This window comes from Mizuhopecten yessoensis, unplaced genomic scaffold, assembly GCF_002113885.1.
Source record: "Mizuhopecten yessoensis strain PY_sf001 unplaced genomic scaffold, ASM211388v2 scaffold2307, whole genome shotgun sequence".
Classification (NCBI taxonomy): domain Eukaryota; kingdom Metazoa; phylum Mollusca; class Bivalvia; order Pectinida; family Pectinidae; genus Mizuhopecten; species Mizuhopecten yessoensis.
Genome location: NW_018404481.1, coordinates 629,262 through 647,475, shown reverse-complemented (window position 1 = coordinate 647,475; position 18,214 = coordinate 629,262). Strand labels below are relative to the sequence as shown.

Sequence of the window (18,214 nt, the reverse complement as noted above, 5' to 3'; positions counted from 1 at the left end):
GTCAGAGAAATATGCTACAGACTGCATACCCAAAAGTATGCGAAATGGTAAAAGATTGAATTATAAAGAAACAAATGTATATACAAATGCACCATCAGTTACCGAAAATCACATACACACGTGCACTTAACACATACTCCCTAACCCCCTCTAGCATGCATTCCTTTTGTGCCATCATACACCACAAATATACACAATACACCGCATACCAAATAAAACATTTCAATAATTTAACAATTACACACATCATTGTGCATGTATGTCACTTAACATACCAACATTTTCAATGTTGTAACAAAATGTATAAAGCATATCTAATTAATCTACAAGTGTATGAAAAGTTTACTTATCAATGTCAGCATGGCATGAAAATGTCAACTAAACGGGAATACGTTTTGTCATAACAACTGTATCGCAAATAAATATTTATATGTTGAACATTTTTCTTCGTACAAACTTCAGGATCAAATGGGAAACAATTGAGGATTAAACATTGTCTCTAGTACACTAACAGCGATTCGTCAATAAACACAGGTATACTGGGTCGTCTTTAAATTATTGCCAAAATACCCGGTCAAGTAACGATCGCGAAAAACAACGATTGCCAATGGACAGATATATACACGGTTGTCCGCAAAACGATCATACTTTACGAATATTTACAGGGTTTTCCAGCAAACAATCACATTTGATGAATATTAACACGGCTGTCCGCAAAACGATCACAATTTACAAATATTTACAGGGCTGTCCAGTAAATAATCACACTTTACGAATATTTACAGGGTTGTCCAGAAAACAATCATACTTTACAAATATTTACAGGGTTGTCCAGAAAACAATCAAACTTTACAAATATTTACAGGGCTGTCCAGCAAACGATCATACTTTACGAATATTTACAGGTTTGTTCAGAAAACAATCACACTTTACGAATATTTACAGGGTTGTCCAGAAAACGAGCATACTTTACGAATATGTACAGGGTTGTCCAGAAAACAATCACACTTTAGGAATATTTACAGGGTTGTCCAGAAAACAATCATACTTTACGAATATTTATATGGTTGTCCAACAGACAATCAACATACAGAGTTTTCAACAATGGGCAAACATATACATGGTTTCCCAGCAAACGATTGCAATTGACAAATATATACAGGGTTACCCAGGCAACGTTCCTCATCGGGTAAGTATATATACATGATTGCCCCGAGAACGATCGTCAGGTTTACCTTGCAAACTATCGGAATCGGCCATAGATACAGGGTATGGTCGTCAACTACTAAATATATACAGGGTATGGTCGTTAACTACTAAATATATACAGGGTATGGTCGTCAACTACTAAATATATACAGGGTATGGTCGTCAACTACTAAATATATACAGGGTATGGTCGTCAACTACTAAATATATACAGGGTATGGTCGTCAACTACTAAATATATACAGGGTATGGTCGTCAACTACTAAATATATACAGGGTATGGTCGTCAACTACTAAATATATACAGGGTATGGTCGTCAACTACTAAATATATACAGGGTATGGTCGTCAACTACTAAATATATACAGGGTATGGTCGTCAACTACTAAATATATACAGGGTATGGTCGTCAACTACTAAATATATACAGGGTATGGTCGTCAACTACTAAATATATACAGGGTATGGTCGTCAACTACTAAATATATACAGGGTATGGTCGTCAACTACTAAATATATACAGGGTATGGTCGTCAACTACTAAATATATACAGGGTATGGTCGTCAACTACTAAATATATACAGGGTATGGTCGTCAACTACTAAATATATACATGGTTTCCGTGACACGATTGTTAATGGTCAAATATATACAAGGTAACGTAACAATAATTGCAGGACAAAAGTTTATCGGGCAGGAGGTTATAGAACGAAAGTATAACGATCTTATCACTACGACAACAGGTACAGAACAAAATAAGGAAAACCATGGGTCAAATCTAAAGGAAGACGGGCACCAAACAAGTTACCGAGGTAAATCTAGCTTGGTTTTAAAACAATAACATAATCATCAATTCAACATGGGTAAATAAGATAAACAACTTGTCAATGTATAATTCTGCAAAAAGATCACAATGGTAACTCTATATAATAAACAATTCAGGAATAAAACCTACCTATTATCACAGGTGCTAAACATGTGTAATGATTCGATAAGTGATGCATATTATAGTCAAACACTGATTTGGGAGGCACGTGGTGTAACAACAATAACGGGCTAGGATATTATACTTACATTTTATCATTTTGGTAAACAGATTAGATTATTTTTCGCGTTCACAAAGGGGTACTTATAAAGCACATTATTCAAACTCGTTATATAAGGAATGTTACTAACTAATGCGTGATTGTTAATGACCTTCCCTAAATGGACTAATACATTACCGTTATAATGTTCCCTACATTGACTTATACATAACCGTTATCATGTTCCCTATATGGACTAAAACGTTATTGTTAAAATGTTCCGTATATGGACAAATACATTACCATTATAATGGTTCCATATGGACTAATACATTACCGATAAATGTTCCTTATATTGACTAACCCATTAGCGTTATACTGTTCCCTATATGGAGTAATAAGTTAGCGTTATGATCTTCCCTATATGGGCGAATACATTATCGTTATAATGTTCCCTATATATACTGATACATTGCTGTAATAATGTTCCCTATCTATACTGATACATTGATGTAATAATGTTCCCTATATATACTGATACATTGCTGTAATAGTGTTCCCTATATATACTGATACATTACCGTTATAATGTTCCCTATATATGTTCCCTATATATACTAACACATTACCGTTATAATGTTCCTTATATATACTGATACATTACCGTTATCATGTTCCCTATATGGACTAATACATTACCGTTATAATGTTCCCTACATTGACTTATACATAACCGTTATCATGTTCCCTATATGGACTAATACATTACCGTTATAATGTTCCCTACATTGACTTATACATAACCGTTATCATGTTCCCTATATGGCCTAACACATTACCGTTATAATGTTCCCTATATATGTTCCCTATATATACTAACACATTACCGTTATAATGTTCCTTATATATACTGATACATTACCGTTATCATGTTCCCTATATGGACTAACACATTACCGTTATAATGTTCCCTATATATACTAACACATTACCGTTATAATGTTCCCTATATATACTAACACATTACCGTTATAATGTTCCCTATATATACTAACACATTACCGTTATAATGTTCCCTATATATACTAACACATTACCGTTATAATGTTCCCTATATATACTAACACATTACCGTTATAATGTTCCCTATATATACTAACACATTACCGTTATAATGTTCCCTATATATACTGATACATTACCGTTATAATGTTCCCTATATATACTGATACATTACAGTTATAATGTTCCCTATATGGACTAATACATTACTGTTTAAATGTTCCCTACACGGACTTAAATATTACTGTTAAAATGTTCCCTATATAAACTGATACATTGCTGTAATAATGTTCCCTATATAGACTAATTTATTACCGTTAAAATGTTCCCTACACGGGCTTAAATATTACTGTTAAAATGTTCCCTATATCGACTAATACATAACCATTATAATGTTCCCTATATGGACTAATACATTAGTGTTATAATGTTTCCTATATAGACTAACATATAACTGTTTATAATAGTCACTATATATCAGTATCTATGACTATTTATAATGTAATTATTATACTAGGGATATATGCATGTATGTTAATAACTTTGGATTGAAGTTTTCCGTTGTTGGCAAACCAATTTAAGCAGTCTTATCTTTAGTATCATAGTAATACAGATAAAATGAAGTAAGTTGGAGCACGATCTATGTGACATGTGATCCGTGAATAAACACCTTCACTAAGTCGGGTGTCATCAATCACTAACGTATTAAAATGTCTCCTAGGCATATTTCTGAAGGCAAAGTTTGTCTAATGAATTATTCATATACTTTAGGACTTTATAAGACTATAAATACTGAATCTTCCTTAACCGTGTAACGCATTGAGGCTCCACACGGAGAGCAATTGGTGTAATTTGTTTTGTGTTGGATTCACCATTAGATAAATTCTAGGGAATGTGTTTGTTCACAAGTGTTTAATGCCTCACCACAGGAGTACCCAGATACTAACAGTGTATGAGTTCCCCCGCTTAATGCGTGCAAAAACTAAATACATAACAAATTACTATCGAAAAAATGTACATAGTATCTTGACAATGATAACATGTGTATGTACTGGTACTCCAAGAAGTACGAGTCTCTAAACATCCGGAAAGTGTCTGACACTTGCATCGGAATCACTTCCCATAACGGCTATATTCAATGTAACAAATCATAAGGCCTCCGGCAAGTTACAAATATTACAAATCTATGATGAGCCAACTACACATTGGATAATGTTTGTGTCAGTCAAGTTTTGTAGAAGTCATTTAAAATCTTGAAACAAGTTCACCCTGGTAAACTTTAAGTTGGGTCACTGTAACTTGACATATTCCACGAATCTAGGCATTACAAATATTTTGTTTGAGAATATTCAGATTTAACAATGATTATAATTCAGTTGACATCTTTCACGTTTACATGATAGCCATTATGCTTCATTGAGAGATACCGAGGAAATGAAATGACGTTAGGCACATCTGATCCTTGTGACCTCAAAGTTTATCAATGATTTTTATAAAAAGATCAATGATAATTATAAAAACACTCTTTAATCTTAATTAAACATTTAGTCCGAGCGACTTTCGAAGTGGATAGGGATTAATGACTTGAATAAAGTTTTTAACCCTTCAACTATTTAAATATATGAAAATGTAATTATTTTTGACAATAGGGTTTTGAAGGTGACATTTGTTATCACACTACTGCTTGTGAGCCTCTCTCAGTACAACTACGGTACCCTTTGGCTACCTTTTGTTTCTGTATATCCTCATGATGTTAAGGAACCATTCAAATTTAAAAAAAAATAAGTACTGTTTTTCATAGAAGATATTTCAAAAGTATTGCACAAAGCCACCACGAATTCCCCGCAGTCAACCTATATTTTTGATAGCACCTAAGCTGCAGATGAGTGCAATTGACACTCTTAGACTCCACAGTGAATAAAGGAATATCTTTTTGCGTTATAATTAATCATTAACCATCAAATCATATATAAACATATTTTTGTCAAGATAAAACGACGCTACAAACCTTGATACTGCCGTTAAGGGAACAATGCCAGCCTATCACGAAAACCCACAGAGTGAGTTATTAAACCTCATTAGAGTCGGGTTTCCCTTCAACCTGTCACGAAAACCCACAGAGTGAGGTATTCAACCTCATTAGAGTGGGGGTTTCTCCTTAAGCCTGTCACGAAATCCCACAGACTGAGGTATTCAACCTTACTAGAGAGTGGGTTTCCCCTTATACCTGTCACGAAATCCCACAGACTGAGGTATTCAACCTTATTAGAGAGTGGGTTTCCCCTTCCACCTGTCACGAAATCCCACAGAGTGAGGTATTCAAACTTATTAGAGTGGGGTTTCCCTTCAACCTGTCACGAAATCTCACAGAGTGAGGTATTCAACCTCATTAGAGTGGGGGTTTCTCCTTAAGCCTGTCACGAAATCCCACAGACTGAGGTATTCAACCTTACTAGAGAGTGGGTTTCCCCTTATACCTGTCACGAAATCCCCCAGACTGAGGTATTCAACCTTATTAGAGAGTGGGTTTCCCCTTCAACCTGTCACGAAATCCCACAGAGTGAGGTATTCAACCTTACTAGAGTGGGGTTTTCCTTCAACCTGTCACGAAATCCCACAGAGTGAGGTATTCAACCTCATTAGAGAGGGGTTTTCCCCTCCGAGACTAAAATCTTTAGACAGCTGTCAGAAAGAAGCCAAAGAGAAATGGCAAGCTCCTCTATAGAAGGGCTGCATGTTTAACATGACATTTAAGGCATCTACACGATGGCGGATAACAATACAAGGCAGAATCCTAACTTCGTTGAGGTATAAACACGATGGCGGGTGACGTAACAAGCAATGATCTTAACTTCATTGAGGTATAAACACGATGGCGGGCGACTAGAGATTGGCTGAACTTGGTTGAGGTATATACACGATGGCGGGCGACGAAACAAGCAATGCTGTTAGCTTCATTGAGGTAAATACACGATGGCGGGCGACGATACACGGGCTTGACTTCGTTGAGGTATATACACGATGGCGGGCGACGATACAAGGGCTAGATTTCGTTGAGGTATTTAACAGGACATAAAGCCTGCTTATTACTGGCCGACCTAACCAAAATCATTCCATTCTCGACCTCATCTCCCACTTGTAGTACAATCTGAATATGGAAGAAAAAACGATAATGTATAACACTTACGAAATTGTTTTAAAAACACATTCATGCAGGATAATAAAGCATCTAGTTCCTTGCTGCTGTCTTGTATTACGGTGCGTAATCTATCCTAACCTATCTGTCCTTTTTCTAGTGAGTTTCTTCTAACCATGCTTCTGTGGGAGTTTTATTACCTGTATAAATTTCTTACCTGCATTTTGGAGGTTTCTTTCTGCTAAAATGGATTTTGAAGGAGGTCCATCCATTACTTATGTGATAATATCTTACCTTATCTATTGGACAGTTCACATTTTGAACGCAATTTGGAGAATGTTCATTCATGGTCTTCGAGGGCAAATTGTACGTGACATGTTGGAGATTATTTTCTTACTACTTGATTGTTGGGAAGAGGGCAATAACGATTTTTCTTTCATGGTCGTTGAGGGCATACTGTACATGAGACTTTAAAGATTTTTCTTACTACTTGATCGTTTGGAAGAGGACAAAGTAAAATAATTCGTTACCCGGCTTTCGTGGGGCATGCTTCAACCGACATGCTTCCGACAACTACTTCAGGGTGTTAACGTCTCTAACCTGATTCTGAAGTGTTTAATACCTAAGCAGTTGTTTTTTCCCTTTTCATTTGGAAAGGTAAGATGCCTTACCTGCTGTTGTGGAGGCGTTCTTACTGGTCGCTGAGGGCATTCCATACATTAACTTTAAGGGGTGTTCCTTACCTGGTATTTTGGAGGGTCTGACCTTGGTTTCTATATCCGGCATTCCGTTTGCCCTTTACAGATTTGTCATCCGTTTTTTTTGTTAACCCCTTCAGCAAAGCAATTACAAGGCGATGGACCAGAATCAGCTTATAGGACGTTTTATATATATGAACCGATGAGTAATTTTGATCTATGGTTTTTAAGAAGCAAAAGCGATACAACTTTTTTGGAACATATAAACAAGTCAGCACGTAAACAGTATAAATTTCCTCGCGTGAATGACACATATGTTCCATAAATGCCAACGACCTTGGCATTCTGACACACGTTTGAGGCATCTAATACTTGACCAATATATGAAGCTTTATCAACAACTGTTCTAAATTAAAGTCGCTAGATGCTAAAAGAGGAACATACACACGAACGAACAAACAGAAAACTATATTCCCATCCCGATCTGGTTTTTATTTATGGGAAAATAATTAAGTGCTGAGTTTTATTTTCAGTGTATGTAGAAAGTCTGACACCCAGGCAATCCTCAAACACAAACTATGTCTATCTACTGATATTACCTTACCTAATCAGATCAACTTGTCCTACCATCAAGAAAGGGAATGTTGTGATATTCTTACCTGGTCTTTATGCAGTTTTATGCCGTTTCCCCCTTCAGTTAGGTGCATGGGTTGTGTAACTTGATAGACCCTCTGGGCAAACTGAAGCGGTATAACGTACTTGGCGGGAAAGTAACCCACTTTCCCGTTACATTTTCCCTGTACACAAACCAAAATAAATAAAGAATCGCCTAGTTAACAGTTGCTAGTTAACAGTACACACAATTTCCAAAAAAAATCGAATTACAATTAAATCTTTAAACATAGTGTTCCATTTCTTTCTGCAGTGTTGCAGCATCAATCAGGACCAATTCAAAACAATTAATCATTATCTAAATTACATTCGGTTGTATCTTCATATCCTCAACATTCTATTATAATATTCATTACCCGAACCAATATGAAAGATAAAATAAAAAAAACCGCAGTAATACAAAAGATTCGAAGAGAAAGCCGATAATAAAATTACGACATAAACTAAGGAGACGGGAGAGATCAAAACAATAGGAAATGCAACAGTAACCCCAATACAAAATATATACGAAACCCGGTGTTCCGGAAGGGTAAGCGTTTCCAGCACTGCATGTGGCGAACATCAGTATGTTTCTAGTTCAAGACAGGAAAGATATTAGAAAGTTCCACAAGCTAGGACACAGTGCAAAAGAAGACTTCAATCTGGGAAGACATTAAAAATATCTGGACAAGATGACGACCGCGAAATTTCTTATGTAGATTGACACCTCTTGGGTAGAAAACCATAGAAAAAATTGTTACTAATCAAAAGAGCTATCTAGTAAATCGTGGCACTTGAGAAGGAACTGTTGTTTTGCATTCTTGTAAAGCTGCGAAGAGCGATGAGATACTTGTTTGCGGTAAGATACTGCTCCGATCCGTTCATTTCATATTCAGTTACATGTACAATATAACATAAAATGTTCGAAGGCATTTTCTGTCGTGGTTTGAAGCCATTCAGATCGATCTGTGGAACAACTTTTCCGTGGATTCATGTACCCCCCCCCCCCCCCCCCCACCAGTTGTAAAGTAAAGTACATAAACTACTTTTCTCTATTTCCAATCAACCACGAAAATCATGAACGTGGAACATTCCATGTTATATAGTAGTATGTACTATTGATGTTTATCCTTAAACAACAAATATTTTTAGAAACAATTGCGCCTTATTCATTCTCTACGATTTTATATAAGAAGAAAAGACTCCTAATTTAAGACTTTAAAACACACACTTTTAATTTTACTAACACAAAATGTGATGACTTCAATTCATGATTATTTCTTTCCTTATTAGTACCCCGCTTTCGAAGTTTACTCTAAAGCCCGTCTTTATTAGTACCCCGCTTTCGAAGTTTACTCTAAAGCCCGTCTTTATTAGAACCCCGCTTTCGAAGTTTACTCTAAAGCCCGTCTTTATAAGTACCGCGCTTTCGAAGTTTACTCTAAAGCCCGTTGTTAGTATCAGGAGTTACATGTCACAGTTGATTGTTAACCCAAGTAATTCCGAGTACCAAGTCAATATACGTTAAAGATCTGACACGAAACAATCAGAACCTGATTTCCGATTATTGAATTTAAGTGTCTGATATATATGATTAAAGGCTTTTCATGTGTTTTGGACATCTGATGACCTACAGAGTTCAAGGGCTCGAACAGAAACATCCTGAAGGGTGCCACATTTGGTGCAGATGAATCACTTAAGAATTATTTGCTTACGGTTGTTTGTGCGTTCAGTTTTACCTATTTTACCTCGTGTTTTTGAATATATTTCTTGATAGTTTGGTATTTTTCATATAACCATATGCATCCATCCACATGTGGGGAAAATCGGAATAACTCGAACCTACCTTCCACCAGTCAGGATCCGAACTGTCGACAATAAAAAGACGCCAGCCTGCCCTGTAATTCAAAAATTATTATTCAACCAAGACTGTACACAATTTCATTACAAGCCAGAAATACTTTATATATCGTAAATGCAATCAGACCATACATGACGTCACTGCAAAGTCCCGGTAGTTGTTTTTCTCTGCTTAACGTGCAGCAGTTCGGGTAATGACAACAACTGGTTTAACCGTGGTCAGCATAATGTAACCGGGTCGAATGATGTGCTAGATGAGGAAGTAGCCCTCTTATGTCAGTATCAGATTTGAACTATCGCAGGGAGGCAAATGCACAAACATGGAGGCACGTTCTTAAGTGATCTTAGCTGTTAAAAGGACGTTAAACAAAATAAAACCAAAACCAACGTCACTTACAATCCAGACTGTACATGACGTTACTACAAACCATACTGTATTTAACGTCACTACAGTCCACTGATCATAACGTAGTGTTTATATAAGACATTCTAATTATATCATAAATTTGTATTTTTGCTCTTTGTCTCCCCTGTGGAATATACGTCTATTTTCTTAGAAAAATATCCGAAGTGCAACATAACTCAAATAATCCATTCTGAGGAAATGTGTACTAATACAGAACAGCATACAGTACATGTATAACGCACAGTGATATCACCTGGTAGAGGACACATTTGGTCGTATTACCTGAGATCCATGTCATCCTTCTCCTTGCCCCGAAAGTTGTACAGCGCTACATACACTGTGGTGTTGACCTCTTTCGATTGCTTTCTTTGTGCTTTCTACATAAAATACACACAGTAACAATATTAATGCATATCTCCAAACTCCAAGAATGATTTAAAGTGAAGGCAAAGCTGATTCTAATTCAAGTGATGTCCATGTGGTGTCGTTTATGACGTTTCTTATGTGTTTTATGACACAAGAATTACCTACACACAAACTTTGCAGGAGAAACACATTTGGCTATATTTCACATAGAAAAACAGAACATAAACAGTTATCCCTATATCCAACATGATAAAACATGAAAGTTTGATCATAGCAGGTTGTTAATTCAATGCATCAAAACATCAGTTGGCTAGACAATGCCCTTCAAACATGACTTCCCCTGCTCCCATGCAAATACAAAAATGTACGTGTCATTACTGAACAACTTTCCATAAAAAAGTAACTGCGAACTTGACCTCGGAACGTTAAAAACGGACGGGACAGTGAGTAATACTCAAATGAACCTATAAGACTGACGGAGTTATAAATATACCGGGGGATTAATTTATTTATCAATTATATTCATGAACAATAAGCAGTAAATTATCCGTCGAACTATACACGTTAGAGTGATTTTTAAATACAGAAAAAGGTATCAAAACACCTTTAAGGTGAAGTGTATCACTAATCTTACACACGTTTTAATCGCAGAAAGTTCCACCTCAGAGGTGATTTTCTACTTTGAGTATTCTTCCTTCTAACTATATATACCAGCATATATACATGACCAAGCAACAAAACGGCACTGATATTAGAGTTGCTTTCCATGCAAGGTATTCGTATCTCATTAAGATGCAAAGCATTTATGATTCCTAGATAAACACAATGAGTTAGTAAAAGTAATTTTTGATAATTTTTTCATTCTTTATTTCAAATACCTCTATTTTAAACAATAACTAGTCATATAGTAATATGCATCGCATGATGTGATTTATGTAGAACACTTTTGTGCAATATAACAAATAAATAATCGTCGAAACTAATACGCATAAGGAGTATTTTTATGGAAAAAACGTTATAACTTTTTTGATATACAAACTACGAAATATTCATTTAAAGGAGGCTGAAATGGTCAAGAGAGACATCAATATATGGCATAGATGACATCATGGTGAAAATAATCTGCGGGTGAGATACTTAACGTTGAGTAGCAAACCTACTGGAGATTCCTTTGGCGACGGTACAAAACTGCCTCTCTTCTTGTCCTCGATGTCAAGTGACGTTGTTTTGGCACTGGCTGCAAACTTTTTCCTTAGATTGACTGCGGAATATTTGTCTACAGGACTAGAGGAACCGGCTGTATGATAACACAATAATCAAATGATAACAAACATCAGTAAGGATTAGCCTCTCTTGAGTAAATTGTCCCAAATGTTCATACCTTTAAATGTATATAACTGTACCAATACTTTTTTCTTTCCAATAGAGAATATTAATATAATATTTGTCTTTCTTATTAAGATAGTTAAAAACAGATTAACATATTACAGCAATACCAAAATAGGACAGCGTCAAACGCAAGGCTAAATGATGCAGCGTTATGAAGCAAATGTCAAAATTACACAGCGTCAATACGCAGGGACGAAAGTACACAGCGTCAGCGCACGGTTAAAAATTACAGCGTAAATTTGCTAGTGTATAATATTACAGCGTCAACACTCAACGCCAAATATCACAGCACCAACACTTTACGCCAAATAACACAGCGTCAACACTCAGCGCCAAATAACACAGCGTCAACACGCCAGGCCAAAATTATACAGCGTTCACGCGGTTCATAAACCACAGTTTAAATATAGTATATGCAAGTACAAAACAACACAGTGTCAACACGCAAGGTCAAAATAAGACGTCAACCGAAATAAAACAGCGTCAACGCACGGCCAAAAAAATGTGTAAATACGTAAATGCAAATAACATTAACATTAAGTCAAACGACTCTGAATATATTCTGATCATAATATTTTATTAAAATGACAATTAGGTATATAGAAAATGTATGCCTCTTATCACATATGATTCTAAACACCACATTCATAACGAAATGCTTAATCCGAATATTTTCCAAGTTTTCTTTTAGAATAAGAAAACACTGTTAAATAAGTAAGGTCAATACTATAATTATCACGATCGGCTCCATATAAATAATGTTTAACTCAAAAGTTGCCCAAATTTTAATGAGAAATAATGAAGAATAAATTCAAATTTTTGTTCAATAAGTAAGGCCAATACTGTATGATGATCGGCTGTACATATTTATATATAATAAGACTTGGTGACAAATAATGAAGGATATATTTCTAATGCTGTTCCAGCATATCCGAGTTTTGAACTAAGTTAACACAATGAAAATACTGAATCTAAAACGAGATTATTACAATTCATCAGTCTCAGGTTTTGAAAAAATCCAATATCAGCTACTTTTTTTACCGTTATATATGTTCCGCTTCCTGACGTTTTGGTGTCCTGGTCTGACAAACACAGATGATTACATCAGAGCTAGGTCAGAACATATAGTTTTCGTGTCAATAAAACCAACATTAACCGATTTTCTATAATATTATTCTTTTTTATTTCAATCTGATATTTTTTCTGTGATTTTCCATTTACATGACTAGACGTGACACGTAAATCAATACAGAAGGCTCATGGTTTTAACATTCACCTGACTTCTGACATATGATACGGCTGCTATTGGTAAGGATAAAACAAAATGTTCATGTCAGGACTGTTGTTCCTGTAAAAAGTATAAGTTTTATTATTTATGACTTGCTCTTGGGGATTCGATTGTAAATGTTATAAAAACAATACTTTTCAGTCTTTGTCATTTCATGTCCCTTGGGGTTAGGGGCCGGAAACATATTTGATATGTATTGTTATTTTCTCAACTTCAAAACATATCTATAAATCTAACAGAAATCCAGCGGGAACTGTTCAAGGCAAACCCATCTTTTACTCTGTATATGTGTATACATAAATATATATTCAGCAAATTTTTGTGAGCTTGTTAGGGGTTAAAGTGACAAAAAAGGATGAGGAGCTGTTTACATGGGGAGCTTTGCTGAATAGGTATCACCTAGCCAAGCGATCATTTTAGACATAGTGTCATATATTGTTTTGCAACAAAAGAAGTTGGCATATAAATTGTTTACAGAAAATGATGGACGCAAAGACGATTTGTAATAGATTGTTTGGACCCTTGGCCATCTAAGGAAATATAACAATAACAAAACCAGGATAATAGCAGTGGTTGTTTACGTTGTAAACTAGCCGATAACTTTAAGAAACATGTTCTACAAACTTCTAGGAGACATCAGAATTGGGCAGCTTCAGAAATGGTTATGCACAACGCAAGACGGACGACAGACCATTTGAACCAAAGGCTCAGGTGACTTAAAATATGATATTGACTAGAAGCGTTCTGAAAGACTTGGCGTCAAGACTAAAATGAGGAATACACAGTTAATATCAATTTGGCCATCTGAATGCAACGCCTCAATCACCAGTCAAAAGCACTTTCCCATGTCAACATCACCGTTAATGAGCTGTCACAATGATAGCAATCGGATTAATCACTTGTCAGAAAAAACGAGAAACGAATAAATAAATAAAATTTGTCAATAATCCAGAGCCACTGCGAAACTGCGAAACATTTCAGCACACTGAAAAAAATATTGCATCACAGATATGGGACAGACATTAGGAAAATGGAAAATTGTCATTATAGTTTCGAGCATCAAACTATCAAAGACAGTTAGGACTAGGTTTATGAAAGAGCGCAGCCAAATTCAAGTCGTGAAGAATTTTTTGGGGACATGAAATGGATTCAAAGAGTCATTAGCCCAATTTTTTTTCCACACACACAGCACACGTGCAAACAAACACACAGAACAACGAGCGCACGATACATCCAGTAATATTTCTGGTCATATACTCAAGTATATAGCTCATATATCAACAAATCAAAAGATGTGATATTCAGGAGAGGCCTGTTGAAGGATCCTCAATCAATATCAGTGCAAATCTGTGTAGTAGACTGATGTGTATATTAATTAGTGATAATAGCGTGTGGTAAATTGCTGCCAGGGATAATAGCAAAATACATAACTACAACCCCGTTATGATAATTTCATAACGACTAGCTAACCTTTTTAGTGGTCCGTGTAAAATGCTACCAACCAAGTTAAGGATTCCCGTACCACTGCCAAAAACAAAATATGCACTGGAAACTTTTCTCCGACAAAGGTTTGATTAAGTACTTCTAAAAAGAAAACTATACCTTGCGAAACATTTGTTAAAAAGTCAGATTAAGTGAACGAAAAATCAACAATCGTGTTTTAAGTGTAAAAATGCAACAGGGCCAGACAGGAATTCGAACCCCAGACCTCTGATCATTAGACAGTCGCTTTAATCAACCGCGTTTCCTGGTCAAAGGTACGTAGTACCTTGGCTCAGCTGCACAGCAGTGATATTCAAAACGAAATGAAAGGGAGGTTACTCTATGTTCGAAAACCTGCAGAGGGACAGGTATCCTTAAGAATCACTAACCGATTAAGTGACCGATATGACTTATTTCCCTTTAATTTGTATTATTATGAATGGATTTATATATATTGCTTACTTTTTTTTTAAATTCTTTTTCAAACTTCCCAGCTGCTTGACGTGTTTGGTTTGTGAAATTTGTTGGACAGTTACATTGGAAAGCAATAACAGTTAGGAAGCAGATAAAATACATTCATTTTGCCTGTTTTACATGATTTTATGAAACCATTTTACCGCAGATTAACCATAGCAACTACGTGTAATTTCAACGTAAAAACTATTAAAAGGACGAATAAAAAGATGTAGTTTTTTTCTCTCGACAACTTCCACTCCTATTCCTAGTTATTTCACTTTTCATTATTGTTAAATAGAAAATATGGATGGCACCGTTACTTCTATGGATGTGTTTGGTCTCCGTTTGTTTATTACGTAAAACCATTGAACAGTAAGATAGCCGTAAATAAGTAAGTGTGTTACATGAAATCGTCACATAAGAAAGTTGTAGCTACAAGTATCCATTTGACTACAGTGACACATCAGTCATTCTTATTTTGCTGTAAGGGCTAGGTTGAAATTTATTTTTAGTGGTCAAACATTTTATTCGCTAATGATAGTTTACAGACACTATTTATTATCTTAAGTAATTATATATTTAAACAGTGAATCAAATATTTAGAATGTGTGGAAATAAATTGCCAAACTTTGTCCAGCTTATTGTTAACGCTAGAAAAGTACACACATGCATGTATATATATATACATATATATTATTTTTTTTGTATTAAATATATCTACCATTCCTAACGATGAACGCTGTGAGTGTGAGTATATGATGGTGATACAGTTTGTGCACTTCAATGTTGCTATACTGTACTATACTATCTTACAAAGACTTTTTTTGGCTCTCCAGTATTTCGTAATATCTTTAAGGTCACTCAGCTGATCTACATCTGGAAATGATAAACGTAAAACGAGATCAGTATCCATTGAGACGTAAGCGAATCAGTCGAAGCAGATGTGTCATCGAATCCCGGCTCTGCTGTCTCTCTTTTTTGGAAAATGTACAAAAAATAATAACCGTATTTGTATGAAACTTACAACATCTAATTCAGTATTCCTTAACCAAATACACTCTTGTTACAATTTTGATGAAAAAAAGCCATCCTTGTAAATTATGATTCCCTATTTTTTAAAACATTTTGAAAGAAATCTTTTTCGGTTGTGCCTCTGTTGTTCCCATTTTGATGTATACGGAGGTAACCCTATCCGTTTTAAAGTGTAGTAATAGTGGTATACAGATTCTAAAACATGCTTTCATTATTTCGTTCTTTGCAAGAATGAATTAGATCCCTCTCGAATTTCTGTATGATATGTGGTTTGCTATACACATTTTTATTTCAATCTATTTTGGATCCAACAGAGGAAACGGAAACATGATATGACAGTATACGTATATTACCATAAAACACTTCTCACTTACACTAAGTCTTATGGGTATGCTGTCCACCATTACCAAATTGCATGGATAGCATGTCATGTACAAAGTTAGTCGTTTAAGGGTTTTATTTCGTTTTCAGTCGCAATTATTATCAAATCCTAAATACGATCGTGCCATTCTAACAACACGAAAAGCCGTTGAGACATTGATATAATTGCTTACGTGATTTTGTCTTGGTTCGTAAAAATTAACAAATTGTACATTGATTCAAAGTAAAACCAAGGTTGCGATCTGACCGAGAGTTGTGACATTTATATGTTACTCTTCATTAACTACCGAGAACAAATGTTATTCTGAGGGCATGTTCAACATAATAATTATTATTCATTGTGTAATACACAGTTTGCATAACAACACGAATGTTCAAGGATTTGTTCCTTAATTTAGACTAGACCCTCATTTATACCAAGGGTTTAAGAATTATTGTCATTCCTAAATGAATCAGCATCAAAATTAACTTGCAGCTGATTGTCAATTTATGTTAGATTCAACACATCCATGCACAGAATTAAACTTGAGAAAGAAAGAGCTATGTGTTAAATGGAGGAATTAAACTTGAAAAAGACAGGGGTATTTGTTAATGGTTGGGTTAGGGTTAATCACCTCCAAAACAAGTGTTAGTGAAGGAACTGCTCTTCTTCTTTGTGATCTCATCAATGCCGAGGTGGTGTTTGGAAGGTTCGGGAGTATCCAGGGAGAAACTCTTCATACGTGCATTCAGTTTTTTCCGACGACCTTTTGGGCTGTGGCTGGCTGAAACGACAGATGGATAAATTGGGTATTGAATATAGGCAGGCACTTTTTCATGCTGGTTTGTTAATAACTCATTACCTTTTTTTCAGCAAATCTTGTCTCCAGCCAGTCCTGAAATTCTGTCTCGTGTGTATAACTTTAGAAATACTGCCTGTTGTAACAGTGCGGTCATGTTTCGTATATGTCAATAAAGAAACAAACATGGAAATGTGTTTCTGAGAACGAAAGTATGGTATTACCAATTGTTCGTGTTTACAGCACCCGTGAATCGGTCAGTATGCTGATGGTCCGTGTCAGGAACGCAAGTATATTGAACTTTAGTTTTCGAGGCAGGTTTAATCTTACAAGACATCGTGTTTAATTGAGTGTCTGCTCCTTCACCTACCTTCTGAAGTACATTTGGTTTATTTTTAATCTTGTGGTTGACATGTACTAAAATGATGTGTTTATGTCAATCTATTTCCATTCATCAGCACAAATTGTAATTTATATTTCTCGTATAAGTGCGCCATTTTTTACTGCAAACAGCTGAATAAGCAAAACAATTTTGGAAGGCATATATGCACAAGAGCCCGTGTAAAACCTAATCTCATATCATTTTTAATATAATTAGAAATAGGATATGGGCATAAAAACACCCTATCTTGGTTGATAGGAAAGTTAATTGCCAGCCTATACCATTCGTATGGTAGTATATATCCTTGAGCGCAGTCCTTCAGACCCAAGGTCAAACTGGCAATGGAATCTGTACCTTCCTTAAAACATTTAAAAAATTGCCATGTTTTCGTTGTCATGATAGCAGTTTCAGCACCAAAACTGTGAAAGATATTTTAACTCATGCACCCCTGAAATTTCATAATGAACTTTTCCAACCTTTGAAATGGAAGAGTTCAAGTGTGTCTTCAGGGGTGAAAGAGTTAAAGTGAAAGAAAACACAACAATTTTAACATAGAAGCTTGAATAATTCGCAGCGGGTATTATGAACTCATATTACAGATTTGAAAATT

At 35.5% G+C, this 18,214-nt stretch overlaps 1 protein-coding gene across 1 annotated transcript in view; it reads right to left on the bottom strand.

The window, feature by feature from the left end:
- Positions 1-3,407: 3,407 nt before the first annotated feature.
- The window catches only part of LOC110445468, a 243,428-nt gene continuing 228,621 nt past the window's right edge, over positions 3,408-18,214 (bottom strand). The window contains exons 14-19 of the mRNA XM_021490120.1: positions 17,058-17,207; positions 11,576-11,712; positions 10,332-10,426; positions 9,630-9,681; positions 7,792-7,929; positions 3,408-6,446 (exon numbers count right to left, since the gene is read on the bottom strand). Of these exons, the coding sequence (XP_021345795.1) occupies positions 6,342-6,446; positions 7,792-7,929; positions 9,630-9,681; positions 10,332-10,426; positions 11,576-11,712; positions 17,058-17,207 (677 nt within the window). The 3' untranslated portion in view covers positions 3,408-6,341. The remainder of the gene's footprint in view (positions 6,447-7,791; positions 7,930-9,629; positions 9,682-10,331; positions 10,427-11,575; positions 11,713-17,057; positions 17,208-18,214) is intronic.